The 23794-nt window shown below is 48.5% G+C and overlaps 1 protein-coding gene across 1 annotated transcript in view; it reads left to right on the top strand.

Annotated features, from left to right (window-relative positions):
- LOC122943121 (complement factor H-related protein 5-like) overlaps positions 1-23794 on the top strand; it is a 379577-nt gene that overhangs the window by 335108 nt on the left and 20675 nt on the right. Inside the window, exon 11 of the mRNA XM_044300588.1 lies at positions 8667-8852. Within this exon, the coding sequence (XP_044156523.1) occupies positions 8667-8852 (186 nt within the window). The remainder of the gene's footprint in view (positions 1-8666; positions 8853-23794) is intronic.

Here is a 23794-nt window from a genome sequence, read left to right as displayed (position 1 = left end):
CACAGAGATGTGTACTGACATAAATGGATCAGTATGCTGTCTGAAAAAAAGGCGGACCGAATGTGTTCATGAAAAAGGGAAGTGTGGACGAGGCCTAAGTGACCAGCCTGTTTTTGGCCCTACTGACCAATAGTGTTGAGCGCGAATATTCGAAAAGCGAATTTTTTTCGCGAATATCGCAACTTCGCGATTTCGCGAATATTTCGAATATAGTGCTATATATTCGTAAAAACGAATATTCTTTTTTTTTTTTTTTCACAAAATTACAGTACACATATAATTGATTGTTTCCCAAAGGTCCAAAAGCTCAGATCTTACTCACATTGCCTAGAAAGTGATTGAGGCGCGAATCTTCGTAAGGCGATTTTATTAGCGCACATGCGAATATCGGCACTTGTCCCAGAACAGAGGCAAAGGGCTTTGCATTCATACATTAGTGAATTGAGTTGCGAATCTTCGTAAGGCGATTTTATTAGCGCACATGCGAATATCTACACTTGTCCCCAGAACAGAGGCAAAGGCCTGTGCATGTGCATTCATATAGTATAGCACCATATTCGCGAATATTTCGAACTTCGTAAAATTCAATTTACGAATATTCGTATTTTTTATTTTAGTTTCCACCTTACAGATTACATTGATCTGTACTCTGTCAACTACTGTCATCACACCCCACTGTATCTCGATTGATTCCCAAAAGTCCAAAAGCTCAGATCTTACTCGCATTGCCTAGAAAGTGATTGAGGCGCGAATCTTTGTAAGGCGATTTTATTAGCGCACAGGCGAATATCGGCACTTGTCCCAGAACAGAGGCAAAGGGCTTTGCATTCTTACATTAGTGATTGAATTGAGTTGCGAATCTTCGTAAGGCGATTTCATTAGCGCACATGCGAATTTTGCATCTCATAATATGTATTATGCGATGCGAAAATTCGAATTATCGCATATGCGAAATAATAACGAATTCGAATATTCGCGAATATTTTACGAATATTCTTTCGAATATTCGCGAAATTTCGCGAATTCGAATATGGGACATGCCGCTCAACACTACTGACCAAGCAATTTTTTTCATCCTTGCCTAACAAGAGCTATAACTTTTTTTTATTTTTCCATCTATGTTTTTTATTTTTCCATTTTGAGGTACACATAAGTTACTGATTAACTTTTATTAATGTTTTCTGGGAGGGGGATATGAAAAGATCAGCAGTACTTTCACTGAGCTTTTATATTATAAATTTTGTGCCGACATTCATTTTCCAGCATAAGTAACACAATAACTTTATTCTCTGAGTCAGTCCGATAACAGTGATACTAAATACATATATACCGTGTGTATGTGTATATAAATATATGTGTGTGTATGTATATATATATATATATGCAGACACACGTTTTACTTCTTTTGAGCAATAAATACAGTTTAAAAAAAAAATCCGTAATATTTTTTTTTTTCTTGATTATATGTCGGACATCTTTTGGTTTTCATTGTTATTTACCCTGGAATGATACCACTTTTTGATTGTTTTTTATTCAATTTCTTTTTTGGTAGTGATTAAGAAAAAAGCAGCAATTCTGGCATTATTTGTTTGTTTCTTTTTATGGTGCTCACCGTAGTGGGTGTATTTTTTTTTATAGAAATTTTTTAAATATTTCTGCAAGTGGACTATAATAGATGCTATTTTGATCACTTCTAAACTACAATATACTAATCCTATATTCCTATAGTGCATTGTATTTTAATGGAACACTGGAGGCAGGCTTGAGGCCTATACCATCTCATTTGTCGGGTGCCGATGGGAGACAGAGGGAGTCCACCCTCTGTAATGACTTACATGCAGCAGGCACAGCTGTTATGTTACAGCCTAAGGCCCCTTATTGACTGCTGTAAAAAAGGCATATTGGTGGTCACTCAGGGGTACGGAACATTACATGGTTAGTACCTAGTAAAACCCCTTTTGGCAAGTATCACAGATGAAGATTTTCTATTGAAAATCTGTGTATAGTCCTAAAATAGCAGAGCATGCAAGAGAGCCCATGATTAGGTTATTGGGGAATTCCCTCGGGTCCTCTATTCTCACCCATTAACCTCACACACTCTTACCCTACCTTGTTACCAACCCCCCGCCAAAAATGACACAGAGCCACATATTGGAATTATATGGCCACAGCAGCCTTTTATTAATACAAACATAACATGTGACATATATAAATATATATATGCCTCTAGCCGTATCACTCCAGCTCGGAGACACCGAGTGATGGTCACCCCACAGAAACCAACCAACTTTCCAAATCTGGGAGTCCAGCCCCACCAATTGAGACCCTCCCATCCGCAAACACCAAGCCCTATCACCGTCTTCCAGGACCTCCTACCGCCATAGACGCGCAACTTGACCTTCTACCTCAAGCTTGCGCGCCCTTCCACACCCCCAAAGCTCGCTTGATCTTCCCTTGCAGACCCAATGACCACAGATCAATGCCCACTGCACCGATCACGCCTCCCGCCAACGCCGTCTAGGAACGATGTCTGACCACACCACTACCATCCCGGGAAACAACGACCACAACCGCAACAGGTCAAATTTAATATTCCGGATTAATTCTCTCACCGGCTTCATGCCCAAATCGTTCCCTCCAGCATGCAGCACCAATACATCCGGAGGCTGGTCCAGCTGCACAAAGCGGTGAACCTCCCTCAAAATCCCCCCCACAACATACCTCGGTAACCTCCCTATCAAAGCCCAGCTGACGACCGTTCGGCCGCACATCGGCCCGTAACGCCCCCCAAAAAACTAACGAATGCCCGATAATCCACACCAGAGTCGGGGGGGACACCTGAAACGAAACAAACATAACAACCGCATTAATGCCGAAGCCCGCAACCTGCATCCCTTACAGACCGCCCAAACGCACATAGGATCAGAACCTACCCAATTCCCACCGACCTATCCTCTTAATAACCTCCTCACTCATACCCCCCCCAATCCGGAACAAATGATCCGTGTAACCCCGCAAATCAACCCCCAATTCCCTCAAGCACCTCTTCAAAACCTCCATGAACTGGAACCTGGATAAAAAGGACCCATCCGCATGCCGCAAAAAGGGGGCCGCCCCTTCCCCCCTACTTACGCGATACTCCCGCAGCCAAACGACCGGACACATCGAGCAACCCGGCACTGCAAACAAGCAAACACTGCACCCTGGCCCCTCCTGATCCGTTTTAGACCTATGCAGCCGGACCACCACCCTTTCCTGAAAGATATCCACATCCTCATCCTATAACCCCTGACACAACTAACGCTCCTACTCACCAATTCGCCCAACCTAAACGCCCCGAAAAAGGCCAGCAAAAATGCCGCCTTGAACAAGCTTACCTCCTCCCAAGAGCTACCGATAACCTTTAACCGCCCCCCAAGATTTATCAACAGCTCGAACGACACCGGTAGCCGCCTATACTCCGTCCACCAACCCTTCAACACCTGACAAACCAAAAAAGACTTGGTACAATTCACCAGTCCCCGCAGCTTGAAACCAAAAGCCAAACCCGACATGCACCTATTTACCTGAGCCACCGACCACCCTTCATCTTTCTTCCATCCCAAAAACAACACCAAGGGAACTTCACCCGCATCCCCTCCCACTCCCAGCATGACACACCAACTCACCCAGCCATCCCAAGCCTCATCGTACGCAGCCCACATACCGTCCGTTAGGGAGGCCCTAATTAGCCTACACACAGTACCTCCAAGATCTCCCACAGCAGCAACCCGGCGAACTCCGCCTCTGGCATCATCTGCCGAAAGCGCTCCCACTGCGAACGAGAAAGAGCATCCGCAATACAGTTAGAGAACCCCGGCACATGAACCGCTACCACCCACACATTCAACGCTAAACAACGCAATACTATATGCTGCAAAAACCTAACAACCAGCGAGGATGAAGCAGACAAATTATTAATAGCCTGCACCACCCCCATGTTGTCACAATGAAACCTCACCTTTTTGTTACAAAACTTATCCCCCCACAACTCCAGTGCTAGCACAATAGGAAAGAGCTCCAACAATGGCAGATTCCGAACCCAACCCCTAACCCCCATGACTCATGCCAGTGGTCTGCACACCCCTGCCCGTTGCAGTGGACCCCAAAACCAACTCCCCCTGCTGTGTCAGAAAACAAATCAAAATCCACACTATCCACCGGATTCCCCAAAACCAACGCCCTCCCGTTGAACTCTGACAAGAACCTAGCCCACACTTCCAAATCCCTTTGCAGCTCGCGCCCCAAACGAATAAAGTGATGCGCTGCCGTCACACCCGCAGTCGCCGCCGCCAACCGCCTGCAAAATATTCATCCCATGGGCATAATACGACATGCAAAATTTAACTTCCCCAACAACAATTGCAAATCCCTCAAACGAATCTTAACCGACCTACCCGCCCTGTCGATCTCCGCCCGCAAATCCCACAACTTATCCTCTGGCAACCTACACTCCATGGCCACCGTGTCCAAAACAATCCCCCAAAAACTAAACTCAGTCGTAGGCCCAACCGTCTTCCCTTCTGCAAGCGGCACCCCAAAGCACGCAAACACTGACTGTAACGTGGAAAGCAACAGATGACATACCCGCTAATCCACAGGACCCAAACACAAAAAATCATTCAGGTAATGGATGACTGACTTACAACCCGAAATTTCCACCACCACCTACTCCAGGAAAGAACTGAAGGCCTCAAAATATGCGCATGACAAGGAACAGCCCATCGGCAGACACCTATCCACATAAAACCCCCCATCCCAAAAACACTCCAATAGATGTAGGCTATCCGGGTGCACCGTGAGTAGACGAAAAGCCGCTTCAATGTCTGTCTTCGCCAACAAAGTCAAACGAGGTATAGACCACTGAACACAATTCAGGATCAATACCCTCATTGACCAACGCCCCCTTTGGAAATGACAAGTGATGGATCAGCCGAAACCTTAAAATCAGCGAACGGCGGAGCCTCAAACGGTCCATCCATACGCCCCAACAACACCTTCTTTGCCAGCTTCTCCGACACCACCTCCGCATGCTCCCCTGCTGAGCGCAAATTCCTACCCGTAAAGGGTGTCGACCCTGGGTCTGACGGGATACGAAAAGCAAACCTAAAAACAATAACTGAGCCTCAGGCCGAACAGGTTACCTATTTAAAAATGGCTCCATCCTTCCCACCCGTACCGGCGTCAAACCCTTTTCCACTAGATTCCCCCCCCCCCTCGGCTTACCCCCTCGGAAACATCTGGACGCCCCATGAGCCCCGCCGCAGGAAATGCACTCGTGCTTGAACTTGCACTTCGCCCTGAATTTACAGTTCCCTTCATTAAAAAGGAAGCACAAATCCTTCACCGCAGCCGTTGACAACCCCGACTTCTCTGCCCTACCACCTGCTTCCACACGAAAGGACTGCCCCTGTCGCCCCGGCGCCATCACCCGCATCCACAAACCAATATCTTTGTGGTCCCGCCACATGTTCGGGCGGACTGCTTTCCTCTGCCTAAATTGCTCATCATCGCGTCCATATGACAAAACAGTGCAGAGCAGCACTCCGGCGCTTTTTCCCCAATGACGCTCGCCAGAATGGCAAACGCCTGCAGCCAGTTGAAGAAGGTACGCGGAATCAGACGATACCTGCATTTTTCATCCTCCTCTTTTTTCCCATCCTCCTGCCGCGCCCTATCCAACTGAAATCTCTCCAGGGGCAATAAGGAAAAAATCTCTATATACTCCCCCTTCCAAATATGCTCCTTCACCTCCTGCTTCAAATGCGCCCCCAATGGGCCCTCGAAACATACATATACATCCACTTTCCGCCACTCCTCTTCACCCCCCCCGCTTGGGTCTGCACCGATACCGACTCCCCGCCCGCGCACCTGCCTATTAGTAACCCCCGGCCCAACCCTCACCGGCACCTCCCTCCAAGCAGGCAACGGGGACAACCCTGCTCCCCCAAGACCAGCAACCCAACCCGCCAAGCTACCCAGCAACTGACTCAGCCCCCAACCAATTCCCCATGGCTCCCCCCTGCCCCCACCCCCTTGGGGCGCTAACTACCGCATGTGAAGGTCCCACAGAGGTCTTACCTGGCTGCCCGGGCGCTGTGAACCCTGCAGCCAACACTCCTGACTCCAGCAGATCCATCTCTAGCAACAAGACGTCATCCTGCGCCGACACCACTGCTGACCCGGATCCCCGCACCCCAGCCTCCACGGTGCTGGGTGCGCACGATGATGGTGAAAATGGCTCCTCCTCCCGCTGCTGCCTGCCAGTGCTTGCCACTTCTGTATCCCAAGGCCTGGGCCCCTGCCGACCAGCTGCCAGCCCAGCCTCGTGTCCACACCGCCTCACGCTCCCCCGCCGTGCCACTGAGGGGGGGGGATCCTGCAGGTCCCGGTCCCAATCCATCCCTGCATGCTGGGGAAGGCAGGGGGCGGGAACCCCTGCCCTGCTCTGAGCTCCGCTGTACTGTGGGATTCTTCCCGCGCGCGGGAGGCTGACGCTGGAGCTTTAGCCGTGCCTCCCCGGCGCGGAGGATCCCTGGACGGGTTCCCAATCCGGCGCCGAGCCTGTGGGGTTTCGCTAGGGCTAAGGCGCGCCGGCGGCCATGCCCGCCACAGCCGTCTGCCCTCCGGCACCGAGCTGGACGTGCCCGCTGCCTCCCCACCAAGCAGGCCCGGCGCCTGCGCCTCCCACCACTCCGGGCCGCGTGACTCTGCCCCCTCCTTCAGCCTATCTAAGAGGACCTCCATCGCAGGTGAGCTAACTCTCCCTACCTGAGCTTTTCCTTCCAAAAATGGCGCCCGGGTTCCCGATTCACCCCCTTAACTCAACCTCCTCCCCACTTAACCTTTTCCTGCCCACCTCTAGCCTGCGACTACCCCTGACGTCCCCTGGTCCCCAAACCTATCATGGCAGCCTCCCCTTAGGCTGTCGCTCTAGTACAGCTGCACTGGAATCTCACAGAATTGGAAGACTTTTGCATGAAAGAAAACATGAAAATCCCTCAAACAAGAATTGGAAGACTCTTGGCTGGCTACAAAAAGTGATTACAAGCTGTGATACTTGTCAAGGCGACTGTTACTAGGTGCTGAGCATTCTTTTTTTTTAATGTTTTGCTTTAAATACAAAGGGAATGTATCATCTTTAGTGCTCATGCACATGAACATATTTTTTTTCTTGTCCGTTCCGTTTTTTTTGCGGACCATATGCGGAACCATTCATTTCAACGGGTCCGCAAAAAAAATAGCATTCCGTTTCCGTATGTCTGTATTTCCGTTCCACCAAAAATTTGAACATGTCCTATTATTGTCCGCATTACGGATAAGGATAGTACTGTTCTATTAGGGACCAACTGTTCAGTTACTCAAAATACTGAATGCACACAGACGTCATCCGTATTTTTTGCGGATCTGTTTTTTGTGGACCGCAAAATGCATAAGGTCATGCGCATGAGCCCTTAACCTTATGTCTTTTGGAGATCATTTCATCTGCAACTTGCTTAACTGTTCATAGTAATTATGGCCTAAACTTTTGCATGCCACTGTGTGTATATATATATATATATATATATATATAAATAAAACCACTGAAACATATCGCTCATCCAAGCCCTCACACAGGAAGATCAACAGAAAAATTTAAATCTTATCTGAAATACAACAGTGAAAAAACTAATTTAAAAAATGCTTTGTTTATAACATTGAAAATGTGTAGTTGTAAGGCCCCTTTCACACGGGCGAGTATTCCACGCGGATGCGATGCGTGAGTTGAAGGCATTGCACCCGCACTGAATACCGACCCATTCATTTCTATGGGGCTGTTCACATGAGCAGTGATTTTCATGCATCACTTATGCGTTGCGTGAAAATCGCAGCATGCTCTATTTTGTGCGTTTTTCACGTAACATGGTTATAAGGGAAAATAATAGCATTCTGAATACAGAATGCATAGTCAAATAGCGCTGGAGGGGTTAAAAAAAAATTAAAAATTATTTAACTCACCTTAGTCCACTTGTTCGCGTAGCCCGGCATCTCCTTCTGTCTCCTTTGCTGAACAGGACCTGGGGTGAGCATTAATTACATGAACAGGACCTGTGATGACGTCACTCTGGTCATCACATGTTCCACCACCATGGTAAAAGATCATGTGACGGACCATGTGATGACCGGAGTGACGTCATCACAGGTCCTGTTCATGTAATTAATGCTCACCCCAGGTCCTGTTCAGCAAAGGAGACAGAAGGAGATGTCGGGCTATGCGAACAAGTGGACTAAGGTGAGTTAAATATATATTATTTTTTTTAACCCCTCTAGCGCTATTTGACTATGCATTCTGTATTCAGAATGCTATTATTTTCCCTTATAACCATGTTATAAGGGAAAATAATACAATCTACAGAACACCGATCCCAAACCTGAATTTCTGTGAAGAAGTGGGTACCAAACATGCACGATTTTTTTTCACGCAAGTGCAAAACGTATTACAATGTTTTGCACTCGCGCAGAAAAATCGCGGGTGTTCCCGTAACGCACCCGTACATTTTCCCGCAACGCCCGGGTGAAAGGGGCCTAAGAGGTTCATTACAGGCCAATTGGTGTGTGGACATTATGTTTATTGTTTGATTTCATAGGGACATGTCGTATACTTCAAGATGATCTGGATGAAAACAACTTAGAATTGGATGAAGTGCATGAGAATGAAGTATTCTATGCCGAAGGTGAAGTAATCCAGTATAAATGTAAGAATGGATTCAACTATCGTGGTCAACCAACTGGAAAATGTTCAGAACAAAAAATGAGCTATCCAAAATGTACAGGTAAAGAAATAAAAACATTTTTAACTTTCATGTCTATGAAAATAATATCATCTGATGCTCCCAAAATTAATCATATGCAATGTCTGAACTATTAAATATGTTGTGATAGTCACCAGTAACTTATTATATACTTAACCAGCAACCAGCATGGTTTTATGAAAATGGAGTCTTGTTAAACCAATTTACTTGCTTTTTATCAAGTACTATGAAAAGCAGCAACCTGAACAAAGATCTCATACCTTAGATCTGATAAGATGCCTTTCATGTGATTATTGCAGTTCTGGCTAGTGATAAGTTAATCAAGCTTCTGATCCTAAAATGTATGGGCTCCGACGAGGTGAAATTTGTTACTCACATTTGATTATTAATAAAACCATTTTAAAACAGGTGTCCAAAGTCGGCTTCAGTACCAACTTCGGATACAAGTTTTAAAATGGGTTTCCAGCTGAAAATTCAAATCTCAAAGTTATTCACTGAAGACTTCTGTGATAACTAATGTACCTCACTGGAGCCCATACATTTTAATGATGTAGCGAGATGAATCTCCGTTAGTGTTTGTAAGTGTGGAAGTGTTTTTTTTTTCAAGTTTTTTTTCAAGTTTTTTTCAGCTTTGTACAGCTTTGCACATTGTCCAGCAGTCCTTTCTCTCGCTCTCTCTCTCCCTATATATAATATATATATAGAGAGGACTGCTGGACCATATCTGAGCTAGAGTTGAGTTATGGAGACCTCTGTATTGTGAGTTCCTAGCTGGGCAAGGGTTTATTGCTTTCATGTTGATGTAACATGTTGCGACTTCATGGTGCCGAGTGATGCCAAGTGTGATGTGCTGTGTAAACCACTGTTTGAGCTTAAAACCCCATGTTTAATGAGAAATCTGTCATTGCCAACCCCTGAGAGAGAGATCCCTTATAAAACATATACACATATAAATCACACACACAACACACACCCCAATATAAATAAAAAAGCCAATTCAGCCCAGAGAATGTATGCAGCTGAAGAGGCATACACCATCATTGCCTCTGAAAGTGAGTCTGCCAGCGAGGAAGAAGGGGATGCCACATTCCTCTACTCCTCTTCCTCCTCCTCATCATTCACCCTGCTTTCACACCTGAGCGTTTCCCAAACGCGCGTCAAACGCGCGTTTTTGACGCGCGTTTCTGACGTGCGTTTTTTTGTAATAGTAAACGCGCGTTTGACGCGCGTTTGACGCGCGTTTGACGTGCGTTTGTGTCATTGACTGCAGTGTCCTATGGCCACAAACGCGCGTCAAAACGCCCCAAAGAAGCTCAAGTACTTGTTTGAGCGTCGGGCGTTTTACAGCGCGTTCGTACGCGCTGTAAAACGCCCAGGTGTGAACCATTCCCATAGGGAAGCATTGGTTTTCATGTCTTGAGCGTTTTACAGCGCGTTTGAACGCGCTGTAAAACGCTCAGGTGTGAACTTACCCTGGGTTCACACCTGAGCGTTTTACAGCGCGTTCAAACGCGCTGTAAAACGCTTAAGACATGAAAACCAATGCTTCCCTATGGGAAGGGTTCACACCTGGGCGTTTTACAGCGCGTACGAACGCGCTGTAAAACGCCCGACGCTCAAACAAGTACTTGAGTTTCTTTGTGGCGTTTTGACGCGCGTTTGTGGCCATAGGACACTGCAGTCAATGACACAAACGTGCGTCAAACGCGCGTTTACTATTACAAAAAACGCGCATAAAAACGCGCGACAAAAACGCGCGTAAAACGCGCGTTTGCGCAACGCTCAGGTGTGAACCCAGGGTTAGGGTAAGTGATGATGAACCCTCTAGAAAGAGCCCCAGGACAGCAACTGAGGCAGCCTTCCCCCCAGAGTGGGCCCGTATGAACCTCATCCCCTGAAGAATATCAGCCTCAAACTCTGGAGTTTGTGAGCAACTCCTGAATCCAGTTTGACTGCACAGGCTTCACAGAAATAGATTTTTTTTCAAAATATTTTTCAGTGAAGATTTAGTAAATTTGATGGTGGCCCAAACAAACTTATATGCCATGTAGTTTATTACCCAGAACTCCTCATCAGGGGTGTACACAGAAATCATTGGGCCCCATAGCAAGAATTTAGATTGGGCCCCCATGCCCGTTCCTAGTCCCTCCTACTATGCGCCCTGGCTCCTCTCACTACCCTCCCTAACTTCTCCCCTGCCCCACCTCATGCAGAAGTATTTTGTTCTACAAAATGGCAGTACTCATGCCGGAACGCAACAGACCCATTAGGGTACTTTCACACTTGCGGCAGGATGGATCCGACAGGCTGTACACCATGTCAGATCCATCCTGTGGCTATTTCGCCGTGCCGCCGGACCATTGACTATATGGTGCACGGCGAAAGTCGCCGGACTAAAAAGTCAGACATGCAGTACCTTTTAGTCCGGCGGCTTTCGCCGTGCACCGCCATGCTGCGCCAGAGCTCCGCCCCCGTTATAGCCAATGGGGACGGAGCGGAGGTCGCACGAAATAGCCGCTGGACGGATCCGACATGGTGAACAGCCTGTCGGATCTGTCCTGCCGCAAGTGTGAGAGTAGCCTTATAGAGAATGGGATCTGATGAACACCGCCGGGACCTATCAGATCCCATTCTCTATAAGGCTACTCTCACACTTGCGGCAGGACGGATTCGACAGGCTGTTCACCATGTCGGATCCGTCCTGCGGCTATTCCGCGCGACCGCCGCTCCGTCCCCATTGGCTATAACGGGGGCGAAGCTCTGGCGCAGCATGGCGGTGCACGGCGAAAGCCGCCGGACTAAAAGGTACTGCATGTCTGACTTTTTAGTCCGGCGACTTTCGCCGTGCACCATATAGTCAATGGGGACGGAGCGGCGGTCCGGCGGCACGGCGAAATAGCCACAGGATGGATCTGACATGGTGAACAGCCTGTCGGATCCGTCCTGCCGCAAGTGTGAGAGTAGCCTTATAGAGAATGGGATCTGATGAACACCGCCGGGACCTATCAGATCCCATTCTCTATAAGGCTACTCTCACACTTGCGGCAGGACGGATCCGACAGGCTGTTCACCATGTCAGATCCGTCCTGCGGCTATTTCGCGCGACCGCCGCTCCGTCCCCATTGGCTATAACGGGGGCGAAGCTCTGGCACAGCATGACGGTGCACGGCGAAAGCCGCCGGACTAAAAGGTACTGCATGTCTGACTTTTTAGTCCGGCGACTTTCGCCGTGCACCATATAGTCAATGGGGACGGAGCGGCGGAGCGGCGGTCCGGCGAAATAGCCACAGGATGGATCTGACATGGTGAACAGCCTGTCGGATCCGTCCTGCCGCAAGTGTGAGAGTAGCCTTATAGAGAATGGGATCTGATAGGTCCCGGCGGTGTTCAGCATATATTGACAAGAATCTGTGGCGTTACATGATGTAATAGCACCCAACTTTCCTGCTGTCCAGCATGGCACATGCACATAGACATGAGAAAAGTTTGAGGAAGCGAGTGCCCCCCTTCCCATATCCTCTGTGTCATGCAGGACAGCTGGGAGACAGTGACATTACTCGCTATCCTGCATGACACATGTGCAGAGACAGGAGTCTCTGGGAAAGCTGGGTGAACCCCTCCCCCCTGCCTTTCCATGTTCTTATTATCTGCATTTATGCCTTGCAGGATAGCAGGAAATCTGAGTGACATCAAATGATGTAATAGCACCCAGCTTTTCTGCTGCCCTGCATGGCACATGTGGAGAGACATGAGAATAGTCTGAGAACGCTGAGTGACACTACTCCCACCTCCCCTCATATCTTCTCCTGCCTCTGCACTTGTGCCACGCAGGACATCAGGAAAGCTGAGTCACATTACATAATAGCACCCAGCTTTCCTCCTGTTCTGAATGGCATATGTGCAGAGGAATAGCCTGGGAAAGCTGAGTGATCCCCCCCCCCCCCTGCACTGTCCTCACCTACAAGTGGTCACTTACTTCATTACTGGTGGGGCAGTGGCAATCCAGAGAGGAATCAGGCATAATGGAGCTAACAGGCGGGAGGCGGAGCTAGCCGACGGGTGGCGGGGCTAAGAGGCGGGGCTAGCAGACGGGAGACAGTTAGGAAGATAGACGGGGGCGGGGCCTCTCCTCCACTGCGGGCCCCTCTTCCTCACGGGCCCCATAGCAGCTGCGTGGTCTGCCTATATGGTAGGTACGCCACTGCTCCTCATCACTATACACTAGATCCATTGGTTGTACCCCAGTAAATGCAGCAGAGATGAAAATCTTTTGGGTACTTGTGCTGCCAATGGGCCTTGTTAAAAAGCCAGAAATTAGGAGGTATTGGAGTGCAGATGTCTTGTACTACACTCCAATTTACAGTAATGCTGTGGCCTAGAATCGATTTGACTCAATTCAGAAATTTTTTGCATTGTATTGATAATGCACACTACCCACCACAGATTGATCCAACATTTGACCATCTATTTAAAATTAGGCACATCCTTGACCACGTTAGCATCAAGTTTGCTGAAGTGTACATCCAAGAACAAAATATCTGCATAGACGAGTCGCTGATACATTTCAAGAGGATAGTAAAATTCCAGACTGGGGACCTCTTTTTTTTTTTTATTACTGCACCTAAAATCCATGTCTGCAAATTCTTGCCTGTAAAATGTGTATTTTGTTTGGCTCCTGAGCCCTGCTGTGCATCCATACAGCAGGACGGGAGTCCATATGGGGTGTTGCTATAATTAGGAAAAATGGATAACAAAGTATCCAGTGCATTTTCTCTTGTTATCCCTTGTGAAATTCGAAAATTTGGACCTAACTTGTCATTTTCTTGTAAAAAAACAAACAAACAGTTTTACAACCAAGCGTTTCTAAATTCTATAAAATGCCTATTGGACCAAAAAAGTAATTACAGCCCTTGAAATATTCCTTTTGGGTGTAGATTCCAAAATGGGATCACTTTTTAGGATTTCCACTTTCGGGGTACGTTAGGTAAATTTCAAATGCGCCTGAAAATTATGCCTGTGAAATCTGCCCTCCAGAAGCATTTGGTGCTCCTCCCGTTCTGACCTCTGTGGGGCACTCATATAGCAGTATACAAGCCCAGACAAACAAGAAGGAAATGTTTGTTAGTCTCTGTACGTAAGTAGCATAGTCTGTCAACCAGTTGCTGTCTTGCTATCTGAAGCTTGCAGTAAAAGTAGGTAGGGAAAGCGGGCGGGGTTCTAGGTTACAGGCGTTACATGATTCTATCTGCATAGACGAGTCCCTTATACATTTTACCGGGCGCCTTGGCTTCAAACAATACATCCCAAGCAAGCGCGCCCGGTATGTGGTCAAATTGTATAAGCTCTGTGAAAGGGCCACAGGCTATACGCACAAATTTCATGTCTATGAGGGTAAAGATCAGACCCTGGAGCCGGTCGGTTGCCCTGACTACCTGGGGAGCAGTGGGAAGACAGTCTGGGACTTGGTGTCACCCTTATTTGGCAAGGGGTACCAGCTTTATGTGGACAATTTTTACACAAGTGTGCCCCTCTTCAGGCATTTGTTCCCACCCGTCTTCAAGGGGGGAGAGGGCTGCCTTGTGTAACGAAGAACTGCTCGCTGTGAAATGGAGAGACAAGCGTGACGTTTACATGTTCTCCTCCATTCACACAGACACGACAATACAAATAGAACGAGCAACCAGTGTCATTGAAAAGCCCCTCTCGGTCCACGACTATAATTTGCTCATGGGAGGGGTGGACTTCAATGACCAGATGTTGGCTCCAGGGTTAGGGTAAGTGATGATGGACCCTCTAGAAAGAGCCCCAGGACAGCAACTGAGGCAGCCTTCCCCCCAGAGTGGGCCCGTATGAACCCCATCCCCTGAAGAATATCAGCCTCAAACTCTGGAGTTTGTGAGCAACTCCTGAATCCAGTTTGACTGCACAGGCTTCACAGAAATAGATTTTTTTTCAAAATATTTTTCAGTGAAGATTTAGTAAATTTGATGGTGGCCCAAACAAACTTATATGCCATGTAGTTTATTACCCAGAACTCCTCATCAGGGGTGTACACAGAAATCATTGGGCCCCATAGCAAGAATTTAGATTGGGCCCCCATGCCCGTTCCTAGTCCCTCCTACTATGCGCCCTGGCTCCTCTCACTACCCTCCCTAACTTCTCCCCTGCCCCACCTCATGCAGAAGTATTTTGTTCTACAAAATGGCAGTACTCATGCCGGAACGCAACAGACCCATTAGGGTACTTTCACACTTGCGGCAGGATGGATCCGACAGGCTGTACACCATGTCAGATCCATCCTGTGGCTATTTCGCCGTGCCGCCGGACCATTGACTATATGGTGCACGGCGAAAGTCGCCGGACTAAAAAGTCAGACATGCAGTACCTTTTAGTCCGGCGGCTTTCGCCGTGCACCGCCATGCTGCGCCAGAGCTCCGCCCCCGTTATAGCCAATGGGGACGGAGCGGAGGTCGCACGAAATAGCCGCAGGACGGATCCGACATGGTGAACAGCCTGTCGGATCCGTCCTGCCGCAAGTGTGAGAGTAGCCTTATAGAGAATGGGATCTGATGAACACCGCCGGGACCTATCAGATCCCATTCTCTATAAGGCTACTCTCACACTTGCGGCAGGACGGATTCGACAGGCTGTTCACCATGTCGGATCCGTCCTGCGGCTATTCCGCGCGACCGCCGCTCCGTCCCCATTGGCTATAACGGGGGCGAAGTTCTGGCGCAGCATGGCGGTGCACGGCGAAAGCCGCCGGACTAAAAGGTACTGCATGTCTGACTTTTTAGTCCGGCGACTTTCGCCGTGCACCATATAGTCAATGGGGACGGAGCGGCGGTCCGGCGGCACGGCGAAATAGCCACAGGATGGATCTGACATGGTGAACAGCCTGTCGGATCCGTCCTGCCGCAAGTGTGAGAGTAGCCTTATAGAGAATGGGATCTGATGAACACCGCCGGGACCTATCAGATCCCATTCTCTATAAGGCTACTCTCACACTTGCGGCAGGACGGATCCGACAGGCTGTTCACCATGTCAGATCCGTCCTGCGGCTATTTCGCGCGACCGCCGCTCCGTCCCCATTGGCTATAACGGGGGCGAAGCTCTGGCGCAGCATGGCGGTGCACGGCGAAAGCCGCCGGACTAAAAGGTACTGCATGTCTGACTTTTTAGTCCGGCGACTTTCGCCGTGCACCATATAGTCAATGGGGACGGAGCGGCGGAGCGGCGGTCCGGCGAAATAGCCACAGGATGGATCTGACATGGTGAACAGCCTGTCGGATCCGTCCTGCCGCAAGTGTGAGAGTAGCCTTATAGAGAATGGGATCTGATAGGTCCCGGCGGTGTTCAGCATATATTGACAAGAATCTGGGGCGTTACATGATGTAATAGCACCCAACTTTCCTGCTGTCCAGCATGGCACATGCACATAGACATGAGAAAAGTTTGAGGAAGCGAGTGCCCCCCTTCCCATATCCTCTGTGTCATGCAGGACAGCTGGGAGACAGTGACATTACTCGCTATCCTGCATGACACATGTGCAGAGACAGGAGTCTCTGGGAAAGCTGGGTGAACCCCTCCCCCCTGCCTTTCCATGTTCTTATTATCTGCATTTATGCCTTGCAGGATAGCAGGAAATCTGAGTGACATCAAATGATGTAATAGCACCCAGCTTTTCTGCTGCCCTGCATGGCACATGTGGAGAGACATGAGAATAGTCTGAGAACGCTGAGTGACACTACTCCCACCTCCCCTCATATCTTCTCCTGCCTCTGCACTTGTGCCACGCAGGACATCAGGAAAGCTGAGTCACATTACATAATAGCACCCAGCTTTCCTCCTGTTCTGAATGGCATATGTGCAGAGGAATAGCCTGGGAAAGCTGAGTGATCCCCCCCCCCTGCACTGTCCTCACCTACAAGTGGTCACTTACTTCATTACTGGTGGGGCAGTGGCAATCCAGAGAGGAATCAGGCATAATGGAGCTAACAGGCGGGAGGCGGAGCTAGCCGACGGGTGGCGGGGCTAAGAGGCGGGGCTAGCAGACGGGAGACAGTTAGGAAGATAGACGGGGGCGGGGCCTCTCCTCCACTGCGGGCCCCTCTTCCTCACGGGCCCCATAGCAGCTGCGTGGTCTGCCTATATGGTAGGTACGCCACTGCTCCTCATCACTATACACTAGATCCCTTGGTTGTACCCCAGTAAATGCAGCAGAGATGAAAATCTTTTGGGTACTTGTGCTGCAAATGGGCCTTGTTAAAAAGCCAGAAATTAGGAGGTATTGGAGTGCAGATGTCTTGTACTACACTCCAATTTACAGTAATGCTGTGGCCTAGAATCGATTTGACTCAATTCAGAAATTTTTTGCATTGTATTGATAATGCACACTACCCACCACAGATTGATCCAACATTTGACCATCTATTTAAAATTAGGCACATCCTTGACCACGTTAGCATCAAGTTTGCTGAAGTGTACATCCAAGAACAAAATATCTGCATAGACGAGTCGCTGATACATTTCAAGAGGATAGTAAAATTCAACCAGTGTCATTGAAAAGCCCCTCTCGGTCCACGACTATAATTTGCTCATGGGAGGGGTGGACTTCAATGACCAGATGTTGGCTCCAGGGTTAGGGTAAGTGATGATGGACCCTCTAGAAAGAGCCCCAGGACAGCAACTGAGGCAGCCTTCCCCCCAGAGTGGGCCCGTATGAACCCCATCCCCTGAAGAATATCAGCCTCAAACTCTGGAGTTTGTGAGCAACTCCTGAATCCAGTTTGACTGCACAGGCTTCACAGAAATAGATTTTTTTTCAAAATATTTTTCAGTGAAGATTTAGTAAATTTGATGGTGGCCCAAACAAACTTATATGCCATGTAGTTTATTACCCAGAACTCCTCATCAGGGGTGTACACAGAAATCATTGGGCCCCATAGCAAGAATTTAGATTGGGCCCCCATGCCCGTTCCTAGTCCCTCCTACTATGCGCCCTGGCTCCTCTCACTACCCTCCCTAACTTCTCCCCTGCCCCACCTCATGCAGAAGTATTTTGTTCTACAAAATGGCAGTACTCATGCCGGAACGCAACAGACCCATTAGGGTACTTTCACACTTGCGGCAGGATGGATCCGACAGGCTGTACACCATGTCAGATCCATCCTGTGGCTATTTCGCCGTGCCGCCGGACCATTGACTATATGGTGCACGGCGAAAGTCGCCGGACTAAAAAGTCAGACATGCAGTACCTTTTAGTCCGGCGGCTTTCGCCGTGCACCGCCATGCTGCGCCAGAGCTCCGCCCCCGTTATAGCCAATGGGGACGGAGCGGAGGTCGCACGAAATAGCCGCAGGACGGATCCGACATGGTGAACAGCCTGTCGGATCCGTCCTGCCGCAAGTGTGAGAGTAGCCTTATAGAGAATGGGATCTGATGAACACCGCCGGGACCTATCAGATCCCATTCTCTATAAGGCTACTCTCACACTTGCGGCAGGACGGATTCGACAGGCTGTTCACCATGTCGGATCCGTCCTGCGGCTATTCCGCGCGACCGCCGCTCCGTCCCCATTGGCTATAACGGGGGCGAAGTTCTGGCGCAGCATGGCGGTGCACGGCGAAAGCCGCCGGACTAAAAGGTACTGCATGTCTGACTTTTTAGTCCGGCGACTTTCGCCGTGCACCATATAGTCAATGGGGACGGAGCGGCGGTCCGGCGGCACGGCGAAATAGCCACAGGATGGATCTGACATGGTGAACAGCCTGTCGGATCCGTCCTGCCGCAAGTGTGAGAGTAGCCTTATAGAGAATGGGATCTGATGAACACCGCCGGGACCTATCAGATCCCATTCTCTATAAGGCTACTCTCACACTTGCGGCAGGACGGATCCGACAGGCTGTTCACCATGTCAGATCCGTCCTGCGGCTATTTCGCGCGACCGCCGCTCCGTCCCCATTGGCTATAACGGGGGCGAAGCTCTGGCGCAGCATGGCGGTGCACGGCGAAAGCCGCCGGACTAAAAGGTACTGCATGTCTGACTTTTTAGTCCGGCGACTTTCGCCGTGCACCATATAGTCAATGGGGACGGAGCGGCGGAGCGGCGGTCCGGCGAAATAGCCACAGGATGGATCTGACATGGTGAACAGCCTGTCGGATCCGTCCTGCCGCAAGTGTGAGAGTAGCCTTATAGAGAATGGGATCTGATAGGTCCCGGCGGTGTTCAGCATATATTGACAAGAATCTGGGGCGTTACATGATGTAATAGCACCCAACTTTCCTGCTGTCCAGCATGGCACATGCACATAGACATGAGAAAAGTTTGAGGAAGCGAGTGCCCCCCTTCCCATATCCTCTGTGTCATGCAGGACAGCTGGGAGACAGTGACATTACTCGCTATCCTGCATGACACATGTGCAGAGACAGGAGTCTCTGGGAAAGCTGGGTGAACCCCTCCCCCCTGCCTTTCCATGTTCTTATTATCTGCATTTATGCCTTGCAGGATAGCAGGAAATCTGAGTGACATCAAATGATGTAATAGCACCCAGCTTTTCTGCTGCCCTGCATGGCACATGTGGAGAGACATGAGAATAGTCTGAGAACGCTGAGTGACACTACTCCCACCTCCCCTCATATCTTCTCCTGCCTCTGCACTTGTGCCACGCAGGACATCAGGAAAGCTGAGTCACATTACATAATAGCACCCAGCTTTCCTCCTGTTCTGAATGGCATATGTGCAGAGGAATAGCCTGGGAAAGCTGAGTGATCCCCCCCCCCCTGCACTGTCCTCACCTACAAGTGGTCACTTACTTCATTACTGGTGGGGCAGTGGCAATCCAGAGAGGAATCAGGCATAATGGAGCTAACAGGCGGGAGGCGGAGCTAGCCGACGGGTGGCGGGGCTAAGAGGCGGGGCTAGCAGACGGGAGACAGTTAGGAAGATAGACGGGGGCGGGGCCTCTCCTCCACTGCGGGCCCCTCTTCCTCACGGGCCCCATAGCAGCTGCGTGGTCTGCCTATATGGTAGGTACGCCACTGCTCCTCATCACTATACACTAGATCCCTTGGTTGTACCCCAGTAAATGCAGCAGAGATGAAAATCTTTTGGGTACTTGTGCTGCAAATGGGCCTTGTTAAAAAGACAGAAATTAGGAGGTATTGGAGTGCAGATGTCTTGTACTACACTCCAATTTACAGTAATGCTGTGGCCTAGAATCGATTTGACTCAATTCAGAAATTTTTTGCATTGTATTGATAATGCACACTACCCACCACAGATTGATCCAACATTTGACCATCTATTTAAAATTAGGCACATCCTTGACCACGTTAGCATCAAGTTTGCTGAAGTGTACATCCAAGAACAAAATATCTGCATAGACGAGTCGCTGATACATTTCAAGAGGATAGTAAAATTCCAGACTGGGGACCTCTTTTTTTTTTTTATTACAGCACCTAAAATCCATGTCTGCAAATTCTTGCCTGTAAAATGTGTATTTTGTTTGGCTCCTGAGCCCTGCTGTGCATCCATTCAGCAGGATGAGAGCCCATATGGGGTGTTGCTATAATTAGGAAAAATGGATAACAAAGTATCCAGTGCATTTTCTCTTGTTATCCCTTGTGAAATTCGAAAATTTGGACCTAACTTGTCATTTTCTTGTAAAAAAACAAACAAACAGTTTTACAACCAAGCGTTTCTAAATTCTATAAAATGCCTATTGGACCAAAAAAGTAATTACAGCCCTTGAAATATTCCTTTTGGGTGTAGATTCCAAAATGGGATCACTTTTTAGGATTTCCACTTTCGGGGTACGTTAGGTAAATTTCAAATGCGCCTGAAAATTATGCCTGTGAAATCTGCCCTCCAGAAGCATTTGGTGCTCCTCCCGTTCTGACCTCTGTGGGGCACTCATATAGCAGTATACAAGCCCAGACAAACAAGAAGGAAATGTTTGTTAGTCTCTGTACGTAAGTAGCATAGTCTGTCAACCAGTTGCTGTCTTGCTATCTGAAGCTTGCAGTAAAAGTAGGTAGGGAAAGCGGGCGGGGTTCTAGGTTACAGGCGTTACATGATTCTATCTGCATAGACGAGTCCCTTATACATTTTACCGGGCGCCTTGGCTTCAAACAATACATCCCAAGCAAGCGCGCCCGGTATGTGGTCAAATTGTATAAGCTCTGTGAAAGGGCCACAGGCTATACGCACAAATTTCATGTCTATGAGGGTAAAGATCAGACCCTGGAGCCGGTCGGTTGCCCTGACTACCTGGGGAGCAGTGGGAAGACAGTCTGGGACTTGGTGTCACCCTTATTTGGCAAGGGGTACCAGCTTTATGTGGACAATTTTTACACAAGTGTGCCCCTCTTCAGGCATTTGTTCCCACCCGTCTTCAAGGGGGGAGAGGGCTGCCTTGTGTAACGAAGAACTGCTCGCTGTGAAATGGAGAGACAAGCGTGACGTTTACATGTTCTCCTCCATTCACACAGACACGACAATACAAATAGAACGAGCAACCAGTGTCATTGAAAAGCCCCTCTCGGTCCACGACTATAATTTGCTCATGGGAGGGGTGGACTTCAATGACCAGATGTTGGCTCCTTATTTAGTGTCCCGCCACACCAGACGCTGGTATAAGAAGGTGTCTGTATATTTAATTCAATTGGCTGCATATAATAGTTTTGTTCTCTACAGTAAGGCTGGGAGAACAGGATCCTTCCTCAAATTTCAGGAAGAGATCATCGAGAACCTCCTGTATCCAGGAGGTTCCGTGGCCACATCCACCAGTGTAGTGAGCCATCTACACGAGCGACATTTCCCCAATATTATATTTATAAATATAAGGTGTTAAATGGCTTCTGTGCTCCTCTGCTGGTCCTTTTCGTCGGTTGGTCCCAGCAGAGGAGCACACATCACTGTAAGTACACACCAACAGTACACTTAGCCCCAGATCACCCCCCATCATCTCAATTAACTTCTTGATCGCCCCTTTCAATCACCTAGTGAAAGGGAAAAAAGTGATCAGTGTAAACTGTCACTTTTTTTTCACTAGTATTGACGGTTAGGTTTAGGATAGTTTAGGCCCATTTGTTAGGCAGTTAGCGTCGGTTAGCGCCCAGCCCACCGCACAGCAGTCACTGATTCGCTGATTAGCGTATCGCTAATCAGCATTGGTACTTTTATAGTATCTGTAAGTCAGTCAGATCTATAATAGTATTAGTGTCATCTTAGTTCGCCCTCCACCCAAAACGCAGTGTTTGCCCGATCAGGCCTGATCGGTCGCCCACACGTGTGTTCACCCACGCCCGCCCCACCACAGTGACAAAAAATTATTATTTTTTTGATCACTGCACAATTACTTCACAAGCGCTGCGGCAATAAAAAAAAAAATCAGTTTTGATATTTTTTATCAATCGCAGCGGCTTCTGGTACTTCGGTAGCCTCCCATTTGTAAGACAGGCTTGCTTTTTTTCTTGGGTAGTCTCAAGGAACACCCCCTAAATTTAGTTGACCAAATGGCAAGTAAGGGCTATTCTTCTGAAGAGGCCTACAGGCTTCTGACCCAGTCGGATGAGGAATGGGAACCCTCATCTGACTAATCCAGCGGGTCAGAATATGAACCTGTAGAAAGCAGTGGCAGTCTGACCCAAAGTTCGGACGAGGAGGTTGAGGTCCCTGATACCACCAGGCGTACCCGGCCCCGTGTTGCTAGACCACAGGTTGCGCAGGATCTGCTTCAAGGGCAGCAGAGTGGGGCTGTCGCTGTCGGATTACGTGGTGTGGCATACACCAGCAGTGCAGCCTATCCTGGACCTAGTACCAGCACTGCCGTACAACATGGTGAAGTGGCGAGCACCAGAAGGGCAGTTGAAGCTGGTACGGTGGCATGTACATTAGTTCCCCCATCGCAGCCACCGCACAGACAGGCCCGTAGAGCCCCAGAGCCCCTAGAGTCCCTGAGATGCTGGCAAACCTTGATTGGCAGACTCCAACTTCAGCCGCACCAATAGTTCCCCCTTTCACCGCCCAGTCTGGAGTTCGGGTTGAGACAGCTCAGATCAGTTCGGCACTGGGATTTTTTTTAGCTGTTCTTGACTGCGGAGCTCTTGGACTTAGTCGTGGCAGAAACAAATCGGTATGCCACTCAATTTATAGCCGCCAGCGCTGCGCCCTGTTTTTTTTTTTTTTACCTTCTAGGTGGACCAACCGATGAACCAGCTGCAGCACTGATGTGCATTCTGACAGAAGCATTGCGCTGTTGTCAGATTACACAAAAGTCGGTGTATGCGGCGCTGCAAGACAAGATTTCTCCTCTGCAGTAAAATATATGTTTGCTGAGGTTTATGAGCTGAGGGGCGGTGTTCATATGCTTTGGCAAACACTTTGTATATAAAAAAAAGAAAAAAAATCCCGGCAATCATTTATTCATCCACATCAATTGATGTGAATGGAGAAATCGGGTTTGCCAGAGCATACGAGCTGAGTGGGTTTGGATGTTGGGTGGAGCTCCTATGTCCTGGCAGACGCCTTTCCCCTCCTATTTTTTTTTTTGGGCAGAGATTTTTTCATCCACATTGATCGATGAGAATGAAAAAAATCTGTGCCGTTCATTTTTTCTTTCAGCCCAGAAGCTGAACTGAAAAAAAAATATCATTACCCATATGCTCAATATAAGGAGAATAGCAGAAACTCCTAATGTTGGCCATACATGTAATGATTGTGGAGACCCTCAAATGCTAGGGCAGTACAAACACCCCACAAATGACCCCATTTTGGAAAGAAGACACCCCAAGGTATTCGCTGAGGAGCATATTGAGTCCATCAAAGATTTACATTTTTGTCCCAAGTTAGCGGAAAGGGAGAGAAAAAAAATAAAATAAAAAATTTCCGCTAACTTGTGCCTGTGCCGGCATACATACATAATTCCTTTGGGTAGCCATCTTATATGCTTCTGGCCTAT

Source organism: Bufo gargarizans, chromosome 7 (assembly GCF_014858855.1).
Source record: "Bufo gargarizans isolate SCDJY-AF-19 chromosome 7, ASM1485885v1, whole genome shotgun sequence".
In the NCBI taxonomy this organism is placed as follows: domain Eukaryota; kingdom Metazoa; phylum Chordata; class Amphibia; order Anura; family Bufonidae; genus Bufo; species Bufo gargarizans.
The sequence above is the reverse complement of the archived record's forward strand: the minus strand, read 5'-3'. Positions and strand labels throughout refer to the sequence as shown.